The sequence below is a fragment of the Camelina sativa genome, chromosome 1, assembly GCF_000633955.1.
Source record: "Camelina sativa cultivar DH55 chromosome 1, Cs, whole genome shotgun sequence".
In the NCBI taxonomy this organism is placed as follows: Eukaryota; Viridiplantae; Streptophyta; class Magnoliopsida; order Brassicales; family Brassicaceae; genus Camelina; species Camelina sativa.
In genome coordinates this window covers 781,512-801,087 of record NC_025685.1, presented here as the reverse complement: position 1 = coordinate 801,087, position 19,576 = coordinate 781,512, and the positions used below count along the sequence as shown (strand labels likewise).

Sequence of the window (19,576 nt, the reverse complement as noted above, 5' to 3'; positions counted from 1 at the left end):
CAGTGGGATGTTCTTGCCTATGGGACCGTAGTCACTGAGATCGCGCGCGTTGCCACCGGATCAAGTGAAACCAACTGCTTAAGCATCCTCCGGGTACATGTATATATCTCTTCTAAACGACTTTTTATATAATTAATCCTTAATTGGCATATTATATTACTCTAATAATCTTTAATCGTCGTGTGCATGTATGTATATAATAATAATACATTTTTAGCCAACGCAAGAAGAAAATAATGGCAAACTTGTGGCAGAAGACTCAGACAAGGGCGACATGTTGATGCTGCAAGATTGCTACATGGACGCCTTGGGAGGCATGCTGGTGTACGCTCCTATGGACATGACTACAATGGATACCACTCTCACCGGCGCCGACGTCGAAATTTCCGATATTCCAATCCTTCCTTCTGGTTTCATCATCTCAAGCGACGGCCGACGATCCACTGTGGAGGACGGCGGAACCTTACTCACGCTGGCCTTTCAGATCCTTGTCTCTGGCAACACCAATAGGGCGAGAGATGTGAATGAGAATTCGGTGAATACAGTGAGTACTTTGATCAGCTCAACTGTTCAAAGGATCAAAGGTTTGCTCAACTGTCCTGATCAGTGTTGAGTGAGAGAATATGCTGTGTGGAAGATTCTCTTCTATTTTCATTCTTGTTTTGTTTGAGACAATTATTTTTGGGGGTTTTTATGACTTTTGGGATAATTATTTTAAGGACATGATTTAAGATATTTTCGGTCAGTAGTATTACAGGCCGATTTATGATAATAATAAAACAACCCTTTCTTTTATATATATATATATGAGTTTATTTTATTTTTTCTTTTTGGCTTTTGTTTGGTTATGAACTTATGATATTTTTACTCATAATTCTTTTTAAAAAAGTAAAAGAAATCTAAGAGTAAATTATTGACGTAAAAAAAAGTTTGTATTTAATAACCATAATACCATGAGTAACTATGGTTTGAAGATGGATTTAAACCATAATACTATAAGAAAAAAAAATTATATAAAACACACCACAATTTAAGTTATTTTCACTGAGAATAATAATGAAATGTCTAAAATACACGTAATCTTTTTTTTTAGCAAACTATACATAAAAATTTCACAATTATACGCAATATTTGTTTGTTTAGGACATGGTAATTAGAAACAAAAAAAAAAGACTTTAAAGAAACAGTGGGAAAGAAAAAAAGGAAAAAAGATATTGACGGTAATTAGAAGAAACCGGGCGTTGGAAAATAAAAGGAAATAAGATTGACGGTACACGCAAGGTAACACGTGTAGGTTTATAATTGGTTGAGAGAAGACGACAGACAAATACATACACATATATGCGGGTAACACCACACCACACATCGTCGCCACTTCATCACCACCACTCCCAAATCTCCCCTTCGCCTGGCTATAAATATTTCTCTGCTTTACAAATTTACAATCATCTTCTCTTCCTTTTTCGTTTCTTCTGAATCGAAAGCTCTTAACCTGTAATAACCAACAATGGCCGCCACAACTGACAACCTCCCTCAACTCAAATCCGCCGTCGATGGCCTTAAAGATATGAGGTTCGTGTTCGGATTCGATTATTTAAGCCTCGTTTCTTCCTAAATCTGATGGATCTTTTATTATAGTTTGAGAATTCTAGATCTGGATGATCGTGTGGATTTTTTTTTGGACTGTTCTGATTGTTTCCTTACCTCCTTTGTTTCAGTGAGAATGAGAAGAGCGGATTCATCAGCCTCGTCTCTCGCTACCTCAGGTTCGTCTTTCTTTTTCATCGTTTCCAATTTTGAATTTGTGGATTCGTTCTCTTGAATTTGTTAAGATCCTAAACAAACAAATATTGCGTAGTTGAGCTTATTATTGATTCTATGATATATATGCTTTTAATCTGAACGTTTATTAGACGTTGGTTCGATCGGATCTGATCTGGATATTAGATCTGGGGTGTTGTCGTCGTTTTACGTTATAACAGTAGACTAAAAATTAGTTCCTCCATCACTGATTATTTATTTATTTTTATTTTTTCTTGCAGCGGTGAGGCACAGCACATTGAGTGGAGTAAGATCCAGACACCTACTGATGAAGTCGTTGTTCCTTACGACAAAATGGTTCCCGTCTCTGAAGGTTTGAGTCAAACCTTCTCTTCACTGATGATGATACAAAATTTTTTCTTGTTTCAATACGGTTACAGGTTTCTCTCACTGTGATGCTAAAACTATGTTTAAATTTTAAATTGATGTAGATGTTTCCGAGACCAAGAATCTGCTGGACAAACTTGTTGTGTTAAAGCTTAATGGAGGTCTTGGAACAACTATGGGATGCACTGGCCCCAAGTAAGCCTTTTTTTTTTCTTTGTCTGTTTTAATTCTTAATTTTCAATCTACATGTGTCTGTTTGAGATGTCAAGTTCATTGTTTGCCTTTCTCTTTAAGCGTACGTTTCCTAGTCAGGAGATCTATATGCCATGTCATCCTTGTCTTCTGGTTGAATGTTGTCTTGTTCTATATAGTTTATAAATTGCTTTCATCGCTAGTGGATGTAACGCCCAAATTGAAGCTACCGAACAATACATTGTGATATATATTTTTTTTTTTTTGCATAGCAGTCATTTGCTAGTAGTCAGTCCAAGATTCAGTAAGTAAAGAATACTTTGCCTTGTTTCTGTGCAGGTCGGTTATCGAAGTTCGTGATGGTTTGACATTTCTTGATCTGATTGTTATCCAGATTGAGGTTTGTCATTATTTATTTATTTACTCTGCCCTACTGCCTCCATAATCTTTGCTAACCTTAATGCCCAATATATTGCTCACTCACAGAATCTCAACAACAAGTATGGCAGCAAGGTTCCTTTGGTTCTTATGAACTCGTTTAATACACATGATGACACACAAAAGGTACTTCTTTCTTTCTCTAGGGATCACATTTCTTCGCTTCTTTATTTATGCTCTTCTCTTTGGCTGACTGTTTTTGTCATATTCAGATTGTGGAAAAGTACANATCTCATCTCTTGTTTAGATGTACCTTTTCTTAAGCATGGTTTATTCAAAAATTGCTACTCAGATTTGGTTTTTCTCTAATACACCCAAAAAAACGAAAATTCTAAACCTCCTTTTAACTCATGATGTTCTCACNATGTAAAAAACTGACATCAGTCTGTAACTACTAACGTTTACTTTGATATTTCAGAGCAAATATCCCCGTATTGTGGCAGATGAGTTTGTGCCATGGCCCAGCAAGGGAAAGACCGACAAGGATGGCTGGTATGATTCCATTTTGTTACGAACTCATAACTATTGAAATCTGTCATTCTGCAGTTTAGATAACGAACAGCAACTAGAAACAGTATTCATGTTTACTTAAATCTTAATACTTTAAATGGCTATTGTTTGATCGTGTTCATATTAAATCGCATTTTTATCTTTTTATGCAAGCTAGAACTGGTTAATTACCTACGTGCTCTCTGAGATCTGTCCATGATTGCAGAGATCAAGAAGTTGTGAATTTTCTAACATTTTACAGTATATTGAATTCTATTAGAGAATTTGACATGTTCTCAATTAGCATAAATTTTATCTGTTTTCTGGTTGACCATATGCTGTAGTCGTTCTAGATTTTATATTTTTTTTTGCCTTTATATGCGTTTTCATATGGAGATTACGTTTGCATTTAGAGAATATCTTCTGTTGTTTATTGGATCGCCTACTAATAAATTATCTTTGTGANGAATATACAATAGAATGTGAAACCTGTAGACTTTTGTTTGTGCCGTCTTTTTGTTTGCTCCCACTTGTAACATCTGCTTAAAAGAGTTATTGCACTTTTTTTTTGATCCTTGTGGTAGGTCAATGAGTTCAAATCAATTGAGAAGTTCNAAACTACTGTTTTTACCCCAGCACTGAAGATTGACGTCTATGTTTATTGAAATTTTTGTCTTCTGGGTCTCTCAGGGTAAAGAATATGTGTTTGTTGCCAATTCAGACAACTTGGGTGCAATCGTTGACTTAAGTATGTCTTCTTTGTAGTTTCTTCGTTCTTGTATACACAGAGTTATATGGTTAATCAGAAATTTTACATGAAATTCCCATACTAACTGTCTTGTTTACCGTGTCTAATTGCTGTAGCAATCCTGAAGCATTTGATCCAGAACAAGAACGAATACTGTATGGAGGTTACACCCAAAACCTTAGCTGACGTAAAGGGAGGAACTCTCATTTCTTATGAAGGAAAAGTCCAGGTAAGTTCGTAATTATCTCATCTCTTGTTTAGATGTACCTTTTCTTAAGCATGGTTTATTCAAAAATTGCTACTCAGATTTGGTTTTTCTCTAATACACCCAAAAAAACGAAAATTCTAAACCTCCTTTTAACTCATGATGTTCTCACTGCTACCATTTTCTTGTGCTACTAAGGAACATAAGTATTTTTCTGACCTCTAAAATCGACTTTTTGGTTTATCTCAGCTTCTGGAGATTGCTCAGGTTCCTGATGAACATGTAAGTCTATACTTCTTTTTTTACTTCCTGTTACCGTTTGGATTTCAATTTCTTTAGAGATTGTTTGAAACTCTTTAAGCATATTGATTAGAGATTTAGGAAAGTTGGTATAAACGAGCTTGGTTTAGAGAATCTTTCTTGGAAGCTTTGCAAAGCCATTTCTCCCTTTTCTTTGTGCTTTAGATTGTTCTTATGAAGGGAATATAGTAAATGCCATATTTATTGAATATACAATAGAATGTGAAACCTGTAGACTTTTGTTTGTGCCGTCTTTTTGTTTGCTCCCACTTGTAACATCTGCTTAAAAGAGTTATTGCACTTTTTTTTTGATCCTTGTGGTAGGTCAATGAGTTCAAATCAATTGAGAAGTTCAAGATATTCAACACAAACAACCTGTAAGTAGATCACATCTCTGATGATATTAAAACAATATAAACTTATTTGTACACACTAACTGTGTAAGCATACAGATGGATTAATTTGAAGGCCATCAAAAAGCTTGTGGAAGCTGATGCGCTTAAAATGGAGATCATTCCAAACCCAAAGGTTCCTGCATGCCCTAATGCACAGTTTTATATATTTGCATATTTCATTATTATCTAATCGAGGAAAGACTGCAACTTCTATGCAGGAAGTTGATGGCGTCAAAGTTCTTCAACTGGAAACTGCAGTTGGTGCTGCGATAAGGGTAACATGCCTGTCCTAGTGGCACATTTCGAAATATAGAATGCAAACTGTAATCTTTTCTCAACTCCTTTTTTTCTTCTTTGTTTTTTAAAATGTGATTCTGTTTGAAAACAGTTCTTTGACAACGCCATCGGTGCTAATGTACCTCGCTCACGGTTCTTGCCAGTGAAGGCAAGTTCAGACTTGCTGCTCGTCCACCACCATATCAACAGAGCAACACAGATATCTGTTGAAACATTTGACTAATGATTTAAGTTCTCATACTTCCACAGTCTGATCTCTACACCTTAGTTGATGGCTTTGTCATCCGAAACAAAGCTAGAACTAACCCCTCAAACCCATCAATTGAATTGGGACCGGAGTTCAAGAAGGTAATAAAAGAAGAAAATTATATCCTGACCAAGTCCCATTTGCTTTCTTAAACATCGTATCATGACTTCTGAGCCTCACATAGTGTATCTTTCTAACAGGTGGCCAATTTCTTGAGCCGATTCAAGTCCATCCCTATTATAGTCGAGCTCGACAGCCTTAAGGTTTCTGGTGATGTCTGGTTTGGCTCATCTGTTGTTCTCAAGGTATATCTACATTATATACATGCAATTTGTTTTCATTAGATTCCGAAGTGGGTACTAAGAATGGTTTTTTTTTGGGTTTAAAGGGCAAGGTGACTGTAACGCCAAAATCTGGCGTGAAACTCGAAATTCCGGACGGGGCGGTGATCCAGAACAAGGTAAGCTTTATTGTTTGGCTCTGATGAAATATAGGAACCGAATGGTACAGTTCGATTAGGTCATTTGTTTTGGTCTGGTTGTCAGTTTGGTTTTATTGGTTTCTAGGAACAGAATAATTTAGCTTGGCACGGTTATGATTTTGGTTCGGTTTCCTAGCATTTTTTAAAAAAAATTAGAGGTTTCTCAGAGATACTCCGGAAATTAAACCTAGGATTGATTTAGAGGTTTCATCTGGATTGATTAAGTGACATTTCACATCTTTTAGTTTAAACCTAAATTATTTTTGAAGATCAGAGACTAATAACACCATGTGTCTTTTGTACAGAACATCAATGGTCCGGAGGATCTCTGAATAAGACAAATTTCAAGTCTTCTTCCTTCTCTCATGGAAGACACAACATCTCGAAAAGATACTCTTTAAATTGGTGTGAAAATATTACAGTGCCACAGCAAAGTTTATGAAGAAAGAATAAAACAATGTTTCCTTTTTGCAGCTGAGCAAAGTCTTTTCCCACTACGGAGTACGGACTTTATAGTATTAAATTTTGCTCTTTGAATTTTCCCTAAAAAAAACATAGCAATTAAGTATTGATTATATATTTTGGTTTCTATCCTCGATCATTCTTCTTTTTGATAACCCACTCCTCTATGCTTAACAAATATTCCCTCCGTATCATAAATGATGATTTTTTAGTATTTTTTTTTATATCACAAAAAATTGATTTTCTGTATATTTTTATTAATTAATGCTAAGAAATTATAAATTTCAAGAATCATTAAATGAAGATTTAAAAGTTTGATGAAATACTATTGGTTAATAATTATAAAATATTTTATTATAAATATATAATACACTTATTGCTAAACATTAAATATTTTTCTTAATTCATGTAAAAATCCTAAAACATCATCTATTGTGATACAGAAGGAGTAGTTTATTACATTTAAGTACCAGATAGTTCTCATTTGCTAATTTCTAATCAACTTATGTAGTTACTAGTATTTTTTTTACTGCATTTCACTTTTAGTTAGAATAATCGCAAATTCAAATGACAAAGTAGAAATGATTCATCACCAAGATTTATTATCGGGAAAAATGCCATAAAAATCCTCAACTTTCAAATTTGGGACGAAAAAAGCATGAACTTTGGAGATGTCGTTTCAATCCCAAGGGATCTGAATTTAATTATCAACTTCTTAATTCTTCATTTTATAAAAAAATCTAAATTTAGATCCCCCTTGCTCAATTTTCGTTTTATGATTGAAAGTAGCAAGCATACCCTTCTTGATTTTTGAAGTATGGCCCTGCTCATTTGACCCAAAACGGAGTATCCGAGGAAGCCTTTCAAGAAGCTCTGAATCTAGTGGGACAGTCGGCGGCCTCCCCACTTGACCAATTTGAGATTGTCCCATTGATTTTCAGTCCTTTGCCCTACCAACTGAGCTATACGTTTGTTAATTGTTATATTTCCAGCCAACCCAGGTTGATAAACCTTGGGAATCTTACTAGCCAACCCAGGTCTTACCAGCTATCCCTCTCCTGACAGTCGAACATATGTAGTTATATATATTACTATATATAATGTAATACAATAAAGACTCATATTCCCCAAAAAGTGGATCCTGCTCTAATAGCCCTAAATAAATTAATTATCACTTAGGAGTCGTGTGAGATGAAAGTCTCATGCACGGTTTTGAATGAGGGAAAGGCCGCTATATTTCGATTCATCCTATTTTTCCAAGGGTTTCATAATTGGACATTGTTTAGTTTGACTTTTTGATAAAATAGTAAAGTTTTGTTGACTTGACCATTTCAAACACGTTGTTAAGTTTCCGTTAACAGAGTTAATTTTCCGTTAACAATCTCCGTTTAATCAAAGACAAGATATATAAAGTTTGTTTTCTAATATTAGTTGAAAGTATGATGTGGTCCAGTGGTTAATGTGAGAGTTTGGTTTTCCACTGCCGCGGGCCCAGACACTGTTTGGGGCAAAGCTTTTTTTGTTTTTTAAATAAAATAAAAGATATCACGTAGATTCGAACTCGAGACCTCTAGGCAACAAACATATCAAAGCGTAACCAACTACACTTAACTATATTTATTAACCACTAGTGAAACACAGATTCTTATATCTGGTATTATATGTGGCGGATGTCGAGATCTAACAGAAGTTGAAAAAACACATATAATACACGATATAAAAATCTGTGTTTCAATAATGGTTGATAAATTTATCGAGTATAGTTGGTTAAGCTTTATTGTTAATGGCTTTGAGGTCTCGAGTTCGAAGCTACGTGATATCTTTTATTTTATTTAAAAGACAAAAAAACTTTCGTCCAGATCGAGTCGAACCCGCGGCAGGTAAAAACAAAACTCTCACACCAACCACTGGACCACATCATGCTTTCAACAAATATTAGAAAACAAAGTTTATATATCTTGTCTTTGATTAAACGGAGATTGTTAACGGAAACTTAACGACGTGCTTGAAATGGCCAGGTCAACGAAACTTTACTATTTTATCAAAAAATCAAACTAAACTTTGGGATTAAAACGACATCTCCAAAGTTTATGCTTTTTTGTTCCAAATTTGAAAGTTGGCCATTTTTATGGCATTTTTCTTATTTCTTATCTTGTGCTCCCCTGTCAAATTATTTTGTAAGATTCTTATGTCTTCTAAATTTATGACAGATCAGTATGTAATAAATACGAAGTCCATTTTTCGTATTTTGATTGTGAGTTTTAGAATATATATATGGGATATTTTTCAAACAATAATAACATGTATTATTGTATTCAATCTAAAGGGTTACTGGTTTGAGATTTGAATAGAGTTTTAAACACTTTAAATGTTATGTAGAGTTTGTTATTATTAGATCAAGATTTTGTTAAACTTTACTAAACTTTAGTATTATTAGTTTATGATTTGCAAAAAGTCATTTAAAATCTTAACAAATTTGAGTTATTGGATTCAGATTTTTATAAAGTCGTTAAAAGTTTTGTGTTATTCAACTAAAACAAAAGAATCTAGGATTGTTAATGAATTCAATTATTATATTATTGGCTTATGATTTTATACTATTTTTCACAAAATAAAGTCATGGAAAGTATCACAAAAATACAGAGATTGTTTGCAACATTTTACAAGATTTTAGAAACTAATCAACAAAACTATAGAAAACTCTCTAATAATCCTTAAAAGTCTTTCACTTATTTATTTTTGATGATTTTGTTGAAGTCTTCAAAATTCTTTATAAATTAGAATCCAATAACATCCCTAATATTTCAATTAATTTGAGTTTTTATGATTTTGATGATTTTATAGAAATTGATATTATTTACTATAAAATTCTTTCAAATCATACTTAAAACCATCAGATTTGGATTTTTGTATTTTTAACTAAACAAATCTTCTCCAATCCTGGAGAGTACTTAAAATTCATTAAAATCCAAATCTAAATCGACAAACAATTTTAAATAACAATAGAATTTAAATTAGATTTTTAAATCACCAGTTTAATAACAAAAGGGTACGTGTATCAAATCAAATAACGATGGAGAACCACATACGCGCATAGTAAGATATATGCAATTATGCAAACACACGTGTATTAGTTTTAATGGTAATAATCTAAGATGATTTCCTGTTTCTCGTTTTATACATGTCACATATCTTAAGAGATAAGCTCTTCTTTTTCTTCAAATCTGAAACTCGTAATTGCATTTCCTTCTTAATTTGTTTGACTAGTCTGGAAGTCTTTGTTTCCTTTTGATCAGTATAATAAATATATATATTGATAAGTTGCTTGACCAGCGATATCATCAATAAAAGATTTTTACATTACCAAGCCATCTCTAGCTCGAATCAAACAGATCAGGTCAGTTTTCTCCTTATGACTCTTTTCTTTTCTTTCATTTTCCTGGATCTTATTAAAAAAACGTTGACGACGAATCGATCGCTACTGCTACCTTGTTTTGAGGGACTGAAAGTTTCAAATGATGTCCCAAATATTAGATATGTCACTATCGCACATATATGATCATATATTAGTTTATCATGTTGTTTCTAAAGTACTCTTTCCAATATTCCCTCCTATCTCTTACGCACAGGTCACTAAATGATGTTGTTTCTAGTCGCTGTTGTCGGTTTTATAGCCTTTTATGTCTACAAGTCCATAAAGGCTCCCCCGCCAATTCCGTTGCCAGAGAATGTTTCTGAGATATCTCCAAGAGTCAAGCTCAATGATGGCAGATATCTAGCGTACAAAGAATTAGGTATTCCAAAAGACGAAGCCAAAAATAAAATAATCATTCTCCACGGATATGGAAGTTCCAAGTTAGTCGATTTAAAAATCACACAGGTATTCTAAATTAGAGGATTATATTGCAAACTCATTGATTAATTGTTTCATTTATCATTAATAATGCTGCTCTGGCTTTCAGGAAATGATCGACGAATACAAGATATACTTCTTGCTGTTCGATAGAGCTGGCTATGGAGAAAGCGATCCTCATCCATCAAGAACACTAAAAACGGATACATACGATATTGAAGAACTTGCTGATAAATTGCAAATCGGTCCAAAGTTCCATGTCTTAGGAATGTCACTCGGCGCTTATCCAGTTTACGGCTGTCTCAAGTACATTCCTCATAGGTATCTATCGTGCCACGTACATATTCCGTATATACAAATAAATTAAAGATTATAATGTATAATCTATACTTAAGTGAATGTCTCTAACAATATATTGATGTGTGTATTATATTATAGATTAAGTGGAGCAACGTTGGTGGTTCCGCTACTGAATTTTTGGTGGCATTGTCTGCCTCTAAACTTGTCGATGTCGGCGTTCCAGAAACTGCCAATTCCAAACCAATTGACACTTGGCGTCGCACACTACTTTCCATGGTTGTTTTATTGGTGGATGACTCAGAAGTGGTTCTCACCATTTAGTGAGGATCCTAGAGAAACTATGACCGAGCGCGATATAGAGCTCGCGGATAAGCATACAAAACACGCTTATATCAAGGTACCTTGATCTAAATAAATTATGTAGTTAATTAATTAACCTTATGTTATTTGTAACGTTGATGTGTAGTTTAAAACTAAATTTCTAATATAATGAACTCGATGATATTTTTTAATGGAAAAAACACTCATGAAAGCGATTGATTTATGCGATTCAGGAGTCCGCTCTACGTCAAGGTGAATATGTGAGCATGCAACGAGACATCATTGCGGGTCACGAAAATTGGGAGTTTGATCCAACCGAACTGAGCAATCCATTTTCAGATGATAACAAAGGGTCAGTTCACATTTGGTGTGCACTCGAAGACAAACAAATATCGCATGAGGTTTTACTCTTCTTATGTGATAAGCTTCCATGGATTAAGCTTCATGAAGTCCCTAATGCCGGACATCTTATTATTCATGAGAAGCAGCATTTTGAAGACATAATTAAAGCCGCTTGTAGTTGAATGTGAAAAGATAAAAAATCTTAATATTTTGTGTTTGGAATGGATTTAATAAAATATATGTTTTGATGTCATGATTTTTACGACTTAAATCCCAATTTTATATCGAAGTGGTTTTTCTAATGATTATTATCTAGAGTTAGTTTCAGTAAAAAAAAAATATATACTTTAGCTGGCGATACAATCATGGTTGGCAAATTTATAACCGTGCAATATAGGTCTTCATGAGTCATTTTTGTTGAAAAATGCTTCCACCGTATGTGACACAAACACTTGGATTTAAATTAACAAAGCAATTTCTTTAAAAATTCACGAAGGATAAGTTTGTTTGTCTTTCTTTCTTAGTGATCTAAAATCTGTAATAAATCCAAAAATACAATTTAATAGGCAATATAAATGAAGGGAGTTACATAATTGATAATGAATGCAAAAGGACAACAAATTCAATAAAAGTAATGCAAAATAAGTTATCAAGATTCAAGACATGTTTTTACCAAAAAAAACAAAAAAAGATTCAAGACATGTGTAACAAAGAGAAAAAGAATAAAGACAATTGTAATCAAAGAGCGGATTCCTGAACCGGAAAAACCAAGCGCAATTATATTAGAGTTGGATGGTATCCTTGTTATCGTTTAATGGTATCCTAACAAAATCTGTTGTATGCCTTGTTAAAAAAAAAAACAAAGATACCACCATTACACCACATTAGCTAGCCATCTCTTATTCATTAGGTTGGTCTTTCTCTCCATTTCTCTCTTGACAGTTATCTGAGTTTCTTTCTTCTTTCGTTTTCTTTAAAGAAGTTCTTTTAATTTTTGGGTTCCTAGATTTGCAAATCGATGACGATGGCCAGTGGCGGATCCAGAACCAAAACTTATATGGGGCACAAATCATTTATTATTAATAATATTAAATATATAAAATAAATATTAAATATAATAATTTAAATTTTAATTTTATTTTGTTTTTAAATATATTTAAATTGCATAGTAAATATATTTAGAATGAAATTATATCTAAAGATATATTATTTATACATATTTAAACTCTTTATATTTTTGTGAAATAGTTTAAACTCTTTGTATATAAGATAAATTACAAAAAGCGATAGTATGTTATACTAATTTACTAATTTTGTAATATTTTAACAAATATACAGTAGTAAAAGAAGAATAGTTGTTGAGAAAAAAGTAGAAAAATAAAATTTAATTGATTTTAAAAAAATAATAGGAAAACATTCGGTACTAAATAGGACAACATTGATCGTACGTTGGAAAGAAACACACAAAAAAAGCAACCAATAAGTTCAAAGAGTAGTTTCGAACTTGTTACCTAAGAAACTACATGGGGCACTTAACTACCAAATAAGCTATGAGAGATAATTAAACAACCGTAAATCAGAAATATTTTATTATTAGCATGGGGCACTTGCCCCACCCCATATGTACGTAGATCCGCCCCTGACGATGGCCACTCACTCCTTTTGATATTTATAGGCAATGAAATTTTTTACATGATGTCCCAAAAAATGATTTTGTTACTATCATCATATTATGTTTAACAGTTTAAGCATGTGTTTTTTTTTCTTTGGCAACAGTTTAAGCATGTTAATTATTCTCACAAGATAAATTAAAGTTTTTTGTGTAATGGTTATTGTCTATAGGCCCAATAATGTTGCTTCTACCTGTGATTGTGGGGTTGATAAGCTATTATGTCTACAAGTCCATAGTACCGCCACCACCGATTCCACTGCCGGAAAATGTATCCGAGGTATCTCCAAGAATCAAGCTCAATGATGGTAGACATCTAGCCTACAAAGAATTAGGGTTTCCAAAGGACAAAGCCAAAAACAAAATAATCATCGTCCACGGATTTGGAAACTCCAAAGAGATCGATTTATATACCACACAGGTATAAACATCAGGATCGAATCAATGCATGGTTCCATTACATTATTTTTAGGTGGTTTCTTTTAATAATTGATAATGAGATTTTGCAACTACAAAACACTCCTCTGGCTTTCAGGAAATGATCGACGAATTCAAGGTATATTTTTTGTTCTTCGATAGAGCTGGTTATGGGGAGAGCGATCCTAATCCATCACGGACACTGAAAAGCGATACATACGATATCGAAGAACTTGCTGACAAATTGCAAATCGGTCCAAAGTTCCACGTTCTCGGCATGTCACTTGGAGCTTACCCTATTTACGGTTGCCTCAAATATATTCCTCATAGGTGATAAATAATATATAAATAGGGATATCTCTTATGAAAAATAATAATAGAAATAATAATCAATTTTTTTTATTTTCACTTTATACACACTTGACATTTACATCGTTTTATCCATTTCTTATAACATTTTCGGTTATAAATTACAAATATTAAAGTTTGATAGGAAAAAACACTTGGTGCTAATAGTTGGGATCAAATACACTACTTTTCTTCTTCTTGTTTCATTCCCATCGTTAAGTTACCAAAAGTGAGCTAGGTTATCTAAAGACTATATATAATGATTGTGGTAATTTGTGTTTATGTGAATGTTGTTTATATAGGCTAAGTGGAGCTTCGTTGGTGGTTCCGTTAGTGAACTTTTGGTGGAGCCGTGTGCCTCGAAACTTATTGAATGCCGCGATGAAGAAATTGCCAATTGGATTTCAGTTGACACTTGGACTGGCACACTTCTGTCCATGGTTGTTATATTGGTGGATGACTCAGAAATGGTTCCCAAATAGTCGGAATCCCAAAGACACTATGACCGAGCGAGATTTAGAACTCGCAGAAATGCATACAAAACATTCCTATAAGGTACGCATATATATATATATATATAATGAATCTTATTTGACAAAAAAAAAACACTCATGCTCATGCATGAATGCTATTCGTAATAGGAATCTGCATTACGACAAGGTGAATTTGTGAGCACACAACGAGACATCATCGCGGGTTACGGGAAATGGGAATTCGATCCAACGGAATTGAGCAATCCGTTTTCGGACAGTAACAAAGGGTACTCGTTTCATATGTGGTGTGCACTCGAAGACAAACAAATTTCGCGAGATGTTTTACTCTATATATGCGATAAACTGCCATGGATAAAACTCCATGAGGTCCCTGATGGTGGACATTACATCATCCATGAGAAGCAGCATTTCGAAGCCATCATCAAAGCCGCTTGTAGTAATTAATGAACAAAAAAAAAAAACTTGTGTTTCGAATAAATTTGATAAAATTATGGGCATGCATATAAAATATGGTTTAAGTGGTATGTATGTCTACATATGGATTTGTGGTTAAGCCGCTAAGTTGGAGGGTACTTTAGTCATTTCAAGCAAACCGACAAAACCGGTAAAAGCAATATGTTTTTGTTTTCCCACTAAAGAGAAACCAAAAAATCTCTCTCTCTCTCTCTCTCTCTCTCTCTCTCTCTCTCTCTCTTTCAAGATTCAAACGCTTTGTTGTTGTTTGTACTTTCTCTCTCGCCGGAGAGATGCGACGGTTTCTTCTAGCTTTACTCTTTCTCGCACTATCCCCGCCGGCGATTTCTCATTACTCTTCTTCAACCTCTTCACCTTCTTCTTCCTCCGTCTCTTCGGACGCATCAGAATGGCGTCCAGCTCGAGCCACCTACTACGCGGCTTCGAATCCTAGGGACGCGGTGGGAGGTGCGTGTGGATACGGAGATCTCGTGAAATCTGGGTACGGTATGGCTACGGTTGGTCTGAGCGAGACTCTGTTTGAGCGTGGTCAGATCTGTGGTGCTTGTTACCAGCTCAGATGTGTTGATGATCTCCGTTGGTGTATCCCTGGTACTTCAATCATTGTCACCGCTACGAATTTTTGTGCTCCTAATTACGGATTTGATCCTGAAGGTGGTGGTCACTGTAATCCACCTAACAAACATTTCGTGCTTCCGATCGAAGCGTTTGAGAAGATCGCTATTTGGAAAGCTGGGAATATGCCGGTGCAGTATCGGAGGTGCGTTTTTGTTGTTGTTTTTTTTTTTTTTTGCCAAATTAGTTTCGCGTTTTGGGAGAAGTGCGTTTGCGGTGGTGGGAACGCGGTTCTGCTTTTTTCACGATTTAAATAATGGAGGCGATGATGATGCTTTTTTTTTTTGCTTTCTTCCGTCTTCTTCGATATCCGTGTGCTTTATGTGAGCTGGGTTTGCCCTAAACTGATGTCTCGATTTAGCCATTTACTCTATTACCCCTCATATAGTTCTGTTTGATTTTGAGTAATGTAGTTGGTGCTTACAAATAATTCAGAGAAGTAGAATAGGAGGATAGCAATGTTGTATGTAGTCTGAATAGTTTTGTCTCTCATTGTCAAAAGCTAGGAAGGTTAGTTTTGTCTCTCATGGCTTTACAAAACATGTAACCATTGTTGTTGGTTTTACAAAAAAACAGGATAAACTGCAGAAGGGAAGGGAGCATGCGGTTTACAGTTGATGGTGGGGGAATTTTCATCTCAGTTCTGATCACCAATGTTGCGGGATCCGGTGATATAGCTGCTGTGAAGATCAAAGGGTCAAGAACCGGGTGGTTACCAATGGGTCGGAATTGGGGACAAAATTGGCATATCAATGCTGATCTCAAGAACCAAGCTCTCTCTTTTGAGGTAACTTCTAGTGACAGGTCAACAACGGTGACAGCTTACAATGTCTCCCCTAAAAACTGGAATTACGGACAGACCTTCGAAGGGAAACAATTCGAGACTCCGTGAGACAGACACGGGCGGTTATCGAGAGATATCTCGAGATTTTTTTTTTCCCGGTCGGAATTTTTTTGATGGCAAGTATATCGATCTTGGTCTAAGGTTATCTTTAGGTTTGAAAAGGAAGAAACTTGGGTCAGTCTTTTTGCATTTCATAGTCTCTTTCTCCCTCGCATAGGATACAAATATCACCAATGAACAGTGATCATTCAAACATCACTATTGTATCTATATGTTTACATTACCAAGGAGCGAAAGCATCCTTTCAAATGCTTAAATCTAATGATGAGCATTGAGTCTTACAGTTTTCAATCAGAAACACTGGTGTATGTATTCCGATTTTGTAACAATAGCCCATGATCAGATATATAGATTGAAGGTAAAAACAGTTAAAAGAATGCAAAAAGAGTACTGTGATGTATAATCATAACAAGAAGAATCTGAATAACTAAAAGGTTATAACTTCCAAAGTCAAAAGATAGTAAACCTATTATAGCCAAGAATGTAAGTTCACTTACTTCCAATGTGAAGATCATTCAGGCCAAAAGGATCATCGTGTGTTGTAAAAATTCCTATCAACATCCCACTTCTCTTAAAACTCTACATGAGAGAACCCCCAAACAAAAAAACCAAAAAAGAAAAAACCGTGTCAAGAACTCATAAAGTTTGATGAGATTCAATAAGCAACGCATTGAGCATGACGTGAACAGCAGCATCATAAACCGCAGAGTCGTAATGCATTCCATCAAGTGTACATTGCGGTCCACAGTTCCATGTGAAGGACTGTATATCAAGCAAGATAAGTGGACCTCCCATTTGACGCAAGATCTTACTCTCCCCTAGTGATCTATCATACTCATGCCACACCGTATCACTCATCTTGTGCTTCTTCTCATCCGTATTCAGCATCCCATTGATCAAAACAGGCATCCCAATCCAGAACAGATGCATAGATCTACCAGAAACAGATCCGCCTCCTTCTTGCTCCTTAGGCCTCAAGGGCACCAGAGACTCCACATGACTACTCAACTGCTGCAACTGGGATCCGAAATCTGAAGCATTGTTGACATGAAGCATATGCCATAACCCACTTCCCATAATCACAACGTCTGGATACTTGTGACTCTTCTTATACGAAACCACAAGATCATCCAAATCTTTCTCGTAAGGAGCCCAAACGAAATCAAGCTTCATCCCAATCTCCTTAACCACAATGCTGTAATCACTATGCCTCTTAAAGAGATCATCTTTAACCGAACCCATGGTCTTCGAATCCGAACCCAAAACAAGACTCAACAAAGACAAAGCCACGAACCTCGCCTGAGAGTCACCAGCGACAACAACCCAAGATCCATTCAACAAATCAGAAACATCGAACCTATCCAATTTCTGAAACTCACAGCTCAAAACTTTCCTCGATTTCATCCAATCCCAATTCTTGTCGAAATAATCAAGCTTCGTTGAGCCGTTGTTACGCCTACGAACAGAGTCGGGGTTAGGTACAGGCTTAACATCCCAGACAATCTGATTCACCTCGTTGATACAAGAGATGCAATGATCGTAGACGACAACAGAAGAAACAGAGGCTACGATGTCGGAGACGGAAGGGAAATAAGGCGTGAGATGAACACAAACAGCGAGAGAAATAAACAAAGCGCCACTAAAGAAGAGCATCTTGTTCCTGCTCAGATGCCAACCTGCCATAACCATGGGAACGAAGAGGACGAAACAAGCTGCTAATACTCCGAAATGAATCGCTCCTAGCATCTCTCAGGTTTCGGATTCAGACACACATCTATCATCTAGAGTTCATCTAGACAAAAACCAATTTTTTTTTATCCAGATTCGAAAAAAGAACGAATCAAAACTTTTTTTTTTTTGGTTTTCTAGTATAAATTTAAGAAGCTAGGGTTACGAAATTGGGTTGGTGAAGAGAACACATCAGATTGAAAACACAAAAATTGAAGGCGAAGATGAAAATTTGGTGAGATTGAAAGGAACAGAACAACCGTAGGCTTCTCTTCTTTGATTCGATATATTTTTTTTTTTTTTTTTTTTTTNAATTTCCATATTTGATAGATCTCCATTATTAGATTTATTATGATGATGATCTCAGAACGACATAGTTCGGTTCACTTTAGCTTGAAAATGGAAAAAGGAAACTATTCTAACGTACGCTCACCGCTGGGTATCACGTGACCGCATTTTGATTTGGTTCATAAGTTTTTCGGCCCACTTAAAAGCCCATTTAGCTCACCGATTTTACATTTTTTTTTTTTGGTTACTTTCTCATTCTATAGTTGAGTAACAAATCAAAATATTAATGCCCTATCATATACACCCTAGCTTTTAAGGCAGGGTTAATAGGAGGACAAATCTATGATGTTATAATTAGTTTTATAGAGATGTGTGTGAACTTGGCTAGGAAGAAATAAGTAAAGAACCAAAAGATGGATTCATGTGGGGGAAATGTGTAAAGAAGGGCTATATCATATATATATATATATATATGTGTAGATATGTTTAATATATATATATGTGTGCGTATTGTATGTATGTTATGTGTATACAATATGGTGAGGGTGATACATAATAGAAGAAAAGAGAATATGGAATTTGGAATAATGAGAGAAAAAAGGTTATGACGATGATGAGAAAGGCTGAGAAGTGATGCTCCCGGCGGGATGGCCCATCAATTGCTTCCAAGGATTTATTCACATGTTCACATCTGCTGGATCCCACATGATGATGAATTGATGATATAATAATATCCATCCCAATTCTCATATGCTTTTTCGTGTTTTTTTTTTTTTCTTTGTTAGGTTCTGATCTACTTTCATTTGTCGAAATTTTTTAAGTTTTATAATCGCCGATACCATGTGAACATGTCCATAATAAGTTTTGGTCTTTCGGTCAATAGTTTTCAATATTAGATCAAATGATTTGGCGGACTAAAAAATGTGAAGAAATAAGTTTTTTAGCCACTCGTTTTTTCTTTCTTTTTTTTTTTGTGGTTTTGGATTCAATTTTTCTTCGAAGTTTCGATTTTTTTCCCTGGAAGTCTGGAACCACACATTCTTAAAGTAACAGCATATATGAATATGATATATAATATCCACCTAGTAAATAGAAGAATGCAATAAAATGGAGTTTCTCCTTTTAGTCGAGCAGAGCCATATAAACTGTATAAATGATAAATTACAACATTAAAGATCTTTATTTTTAAAATTAGATTAATGTACGGAGATCGGATGGCAATGTGAAAGAAGACAAATTAAAGGATTCGCATGCAAGTGGGTACAAAATGAATTCAAAGAGACAGTTATTTCAGTTAGAAGTGCCGTCAAAGAACAAAGACCCAAAAATAAAAAATAAAAGAGATTGCAACAGTTTTGGGTTAACCCAAGATTCGATCTCCCATGCAACCACTAAAATTCTGACACACGCACAAATATTCC

The 19,576-nt window shown here is 34.9% G+C and overlaps 6 protein-coding genes across 6 annotated transcripts in view; 5 read left to right on the top strand and 1 right to left on the bottom strand.

The window, feature by feature from the left end:
• Positions 1–710, top strand: part of LOC104784621 (homeobox-leucine zipper protein HDG8) — a 4,789-nt gene extending 4,079 nt beyond the window's left edge. Inside the window, exons 9-10 of the mRNA XM_010509696.1 lie at positions 4–99; positions 218–710. Of these exons, the coding sequence (XP_010507998.1) occupies positions 4–99; positions 218–613 (492 nt within the window). The 3' untranslated portion in view covers positions 614–710. The remainder of the gene's footprint in view (positions 1–3; positions 100–217) is intronic.
• Positions 1,377–6,536, top strand: LOC104784522 (UTP--glucose-1-phosphate uridylyltransferase 2). The gene is given in 19 exon segments (XM_010509591.2): positions 1,377–1,572; positions 1,719–1,766; positions 2,043–2,134; positions 2,253–2,343; positions 2,680–2,740; positions 2,827–2,904; positions 2,991–3,041; positions 3,197–3,285; positions 3,912–4,015; positions 4,132–4,244; positions 4,470–4,502; positions 4,845–4,897; positions 4,973–5,048; positions 5,134–5,190; positions 5,304–5,360; positions 5,462–5,560; positions 5,660–5,764; positions 5,848–5,919; positions 6,246–6,536. Coding segments are annotated over 19 exon segments (1,371 nt in total). The 5' UTR covers positions 1,377–1,507; the 3' UTR covers positions 6,273–6,536.
• LOC104784460 lies at positions 9,595–11,443 on the top strand. Its single transcript, XM_010509495.2, has 5 exons — positions 9,595–9,799; positions 10,032–10,282; positions 10,365–10,576; positions 10,694–10,952; positions 11,110–11,443. The coding sequence occupies exons 2-5, from the start codon at positions 10,040–10,042 to the stop codon at positions 11,398–11,400; spliced, it is 1,005 nt and encodes a 334-aa protein (XP_010507797.1). The 5' UTR covers positions 9,595–9,799; positions 10,032–10,039; the 3' UTR covers positions 11,401–11,443.
• On the top strand, positions 12,885–14,607 carry LOC104784368. Its single transcript, XM_010509430.2, has 4 exons — positions 12,885–13,308; positions 13,423–13,634; positions 13,955–14,207; positions 14,294–14,607. Exons 1-4 carry the CDS (start codon positions 13,069–13,071, stop codon positions 14,588–14,590), a joined length of 1,002 nt encoding a protein of 333 aa, XP_010507732.1. The 5' UTR covers positions 12,885–13,068; the 3' UTR covers positions 14,591–14,607.
• LOC104784268 (expansin-A13) lies at positions 14,794–16,451 on the top strand. The gene is made up of 2 exons (XM_010509346.2): positions 14,794–15,380; positions 15,812–16,451. The coding sequence occupies exons 1-2, from the start codon at positions 14,893–14,895 to the stop codon at positions 16,125–16,127; spliced, it is 804 nt and encodes a 267-aa protein (XP_010507648.1). The 5' UTR covers positions 14,794–14,892; the 3' UTR covers positions 16,128–16,451.
• Positions 16,515–18,189, bottom strand: LOC104784177. The gene has a single exon (XM_010509264.2). The coding sequence runs from the start codon at positions 17,883–17,885 to the stop codon at positions 16,776–16,778; it is 1,110 nt and encodes a 369-aa protein (XP_010507566.1). The 5' UTR covers positions 17,886–18,189; the 3' UTR covers positions 16,515–16,775.

Coding starts and splice junctions, on each gene's coding strand:
- LOC104784460 (XM_010509495.2), top strand. CDS start 10,040: ATGATGTTGTTTCTAGTCGCTGTTGTCGGTTTTATAGCCTTTTATGTC. Junction 10,283..10,364: donor TCGATTTAAAAATCACACAG/GTATTCTAAATT, acceptor TCTGGCTTTCAG/GAAATGATCGACGAATACAA. Junction 10,577..10,693: donor CTCAAGTACATTCCTCATAG/GTATCTATCGTG, acceptor ATTATATTATAG/ATTAAGTGGAGCAACGTTGG.
- LOC104784368 (XM_010509430.2), top strand. CDS start 13,069: ATGTTGCTTCTACCTGTGATTGTGGGGTTGATAAGCTATTATGTCTAC. Junction 13,309..13,422: donor TCGATTTATATACCACACAG/GTATAAACATCA, acceptor TCTGGCTTTCAG/GAAATGATCGACGAATTCAA. Junction 14,208..14,293: donor ATACAAAACATTCCTATAAG/GTACGCATATAT, acceptor TATTCGTAATAG/GAATCTGCATTACGACAAGG.
- LOC104784268 (XM_010509346.2), top strand. CDS start 14,893: ATGCGACGGTTTCTTCTAGCTTTACTCTTTCTCGCACTATCCCCGCCG. Junction 15,381..15,811: donor ATGCCGGTGCAGTATCGGAG/GTGCGTTTTTGT, acceptor ACAAAAAAACAG/GATAAACTGCAGAAGGGAAG.
- LOC104784177 (XM_010509264.2), bottom strand. CDS start 17,885: ATGCTAGGAGCGATTCATTTCGGAGTATTAGCAGCTTGTTTCGTCCTC.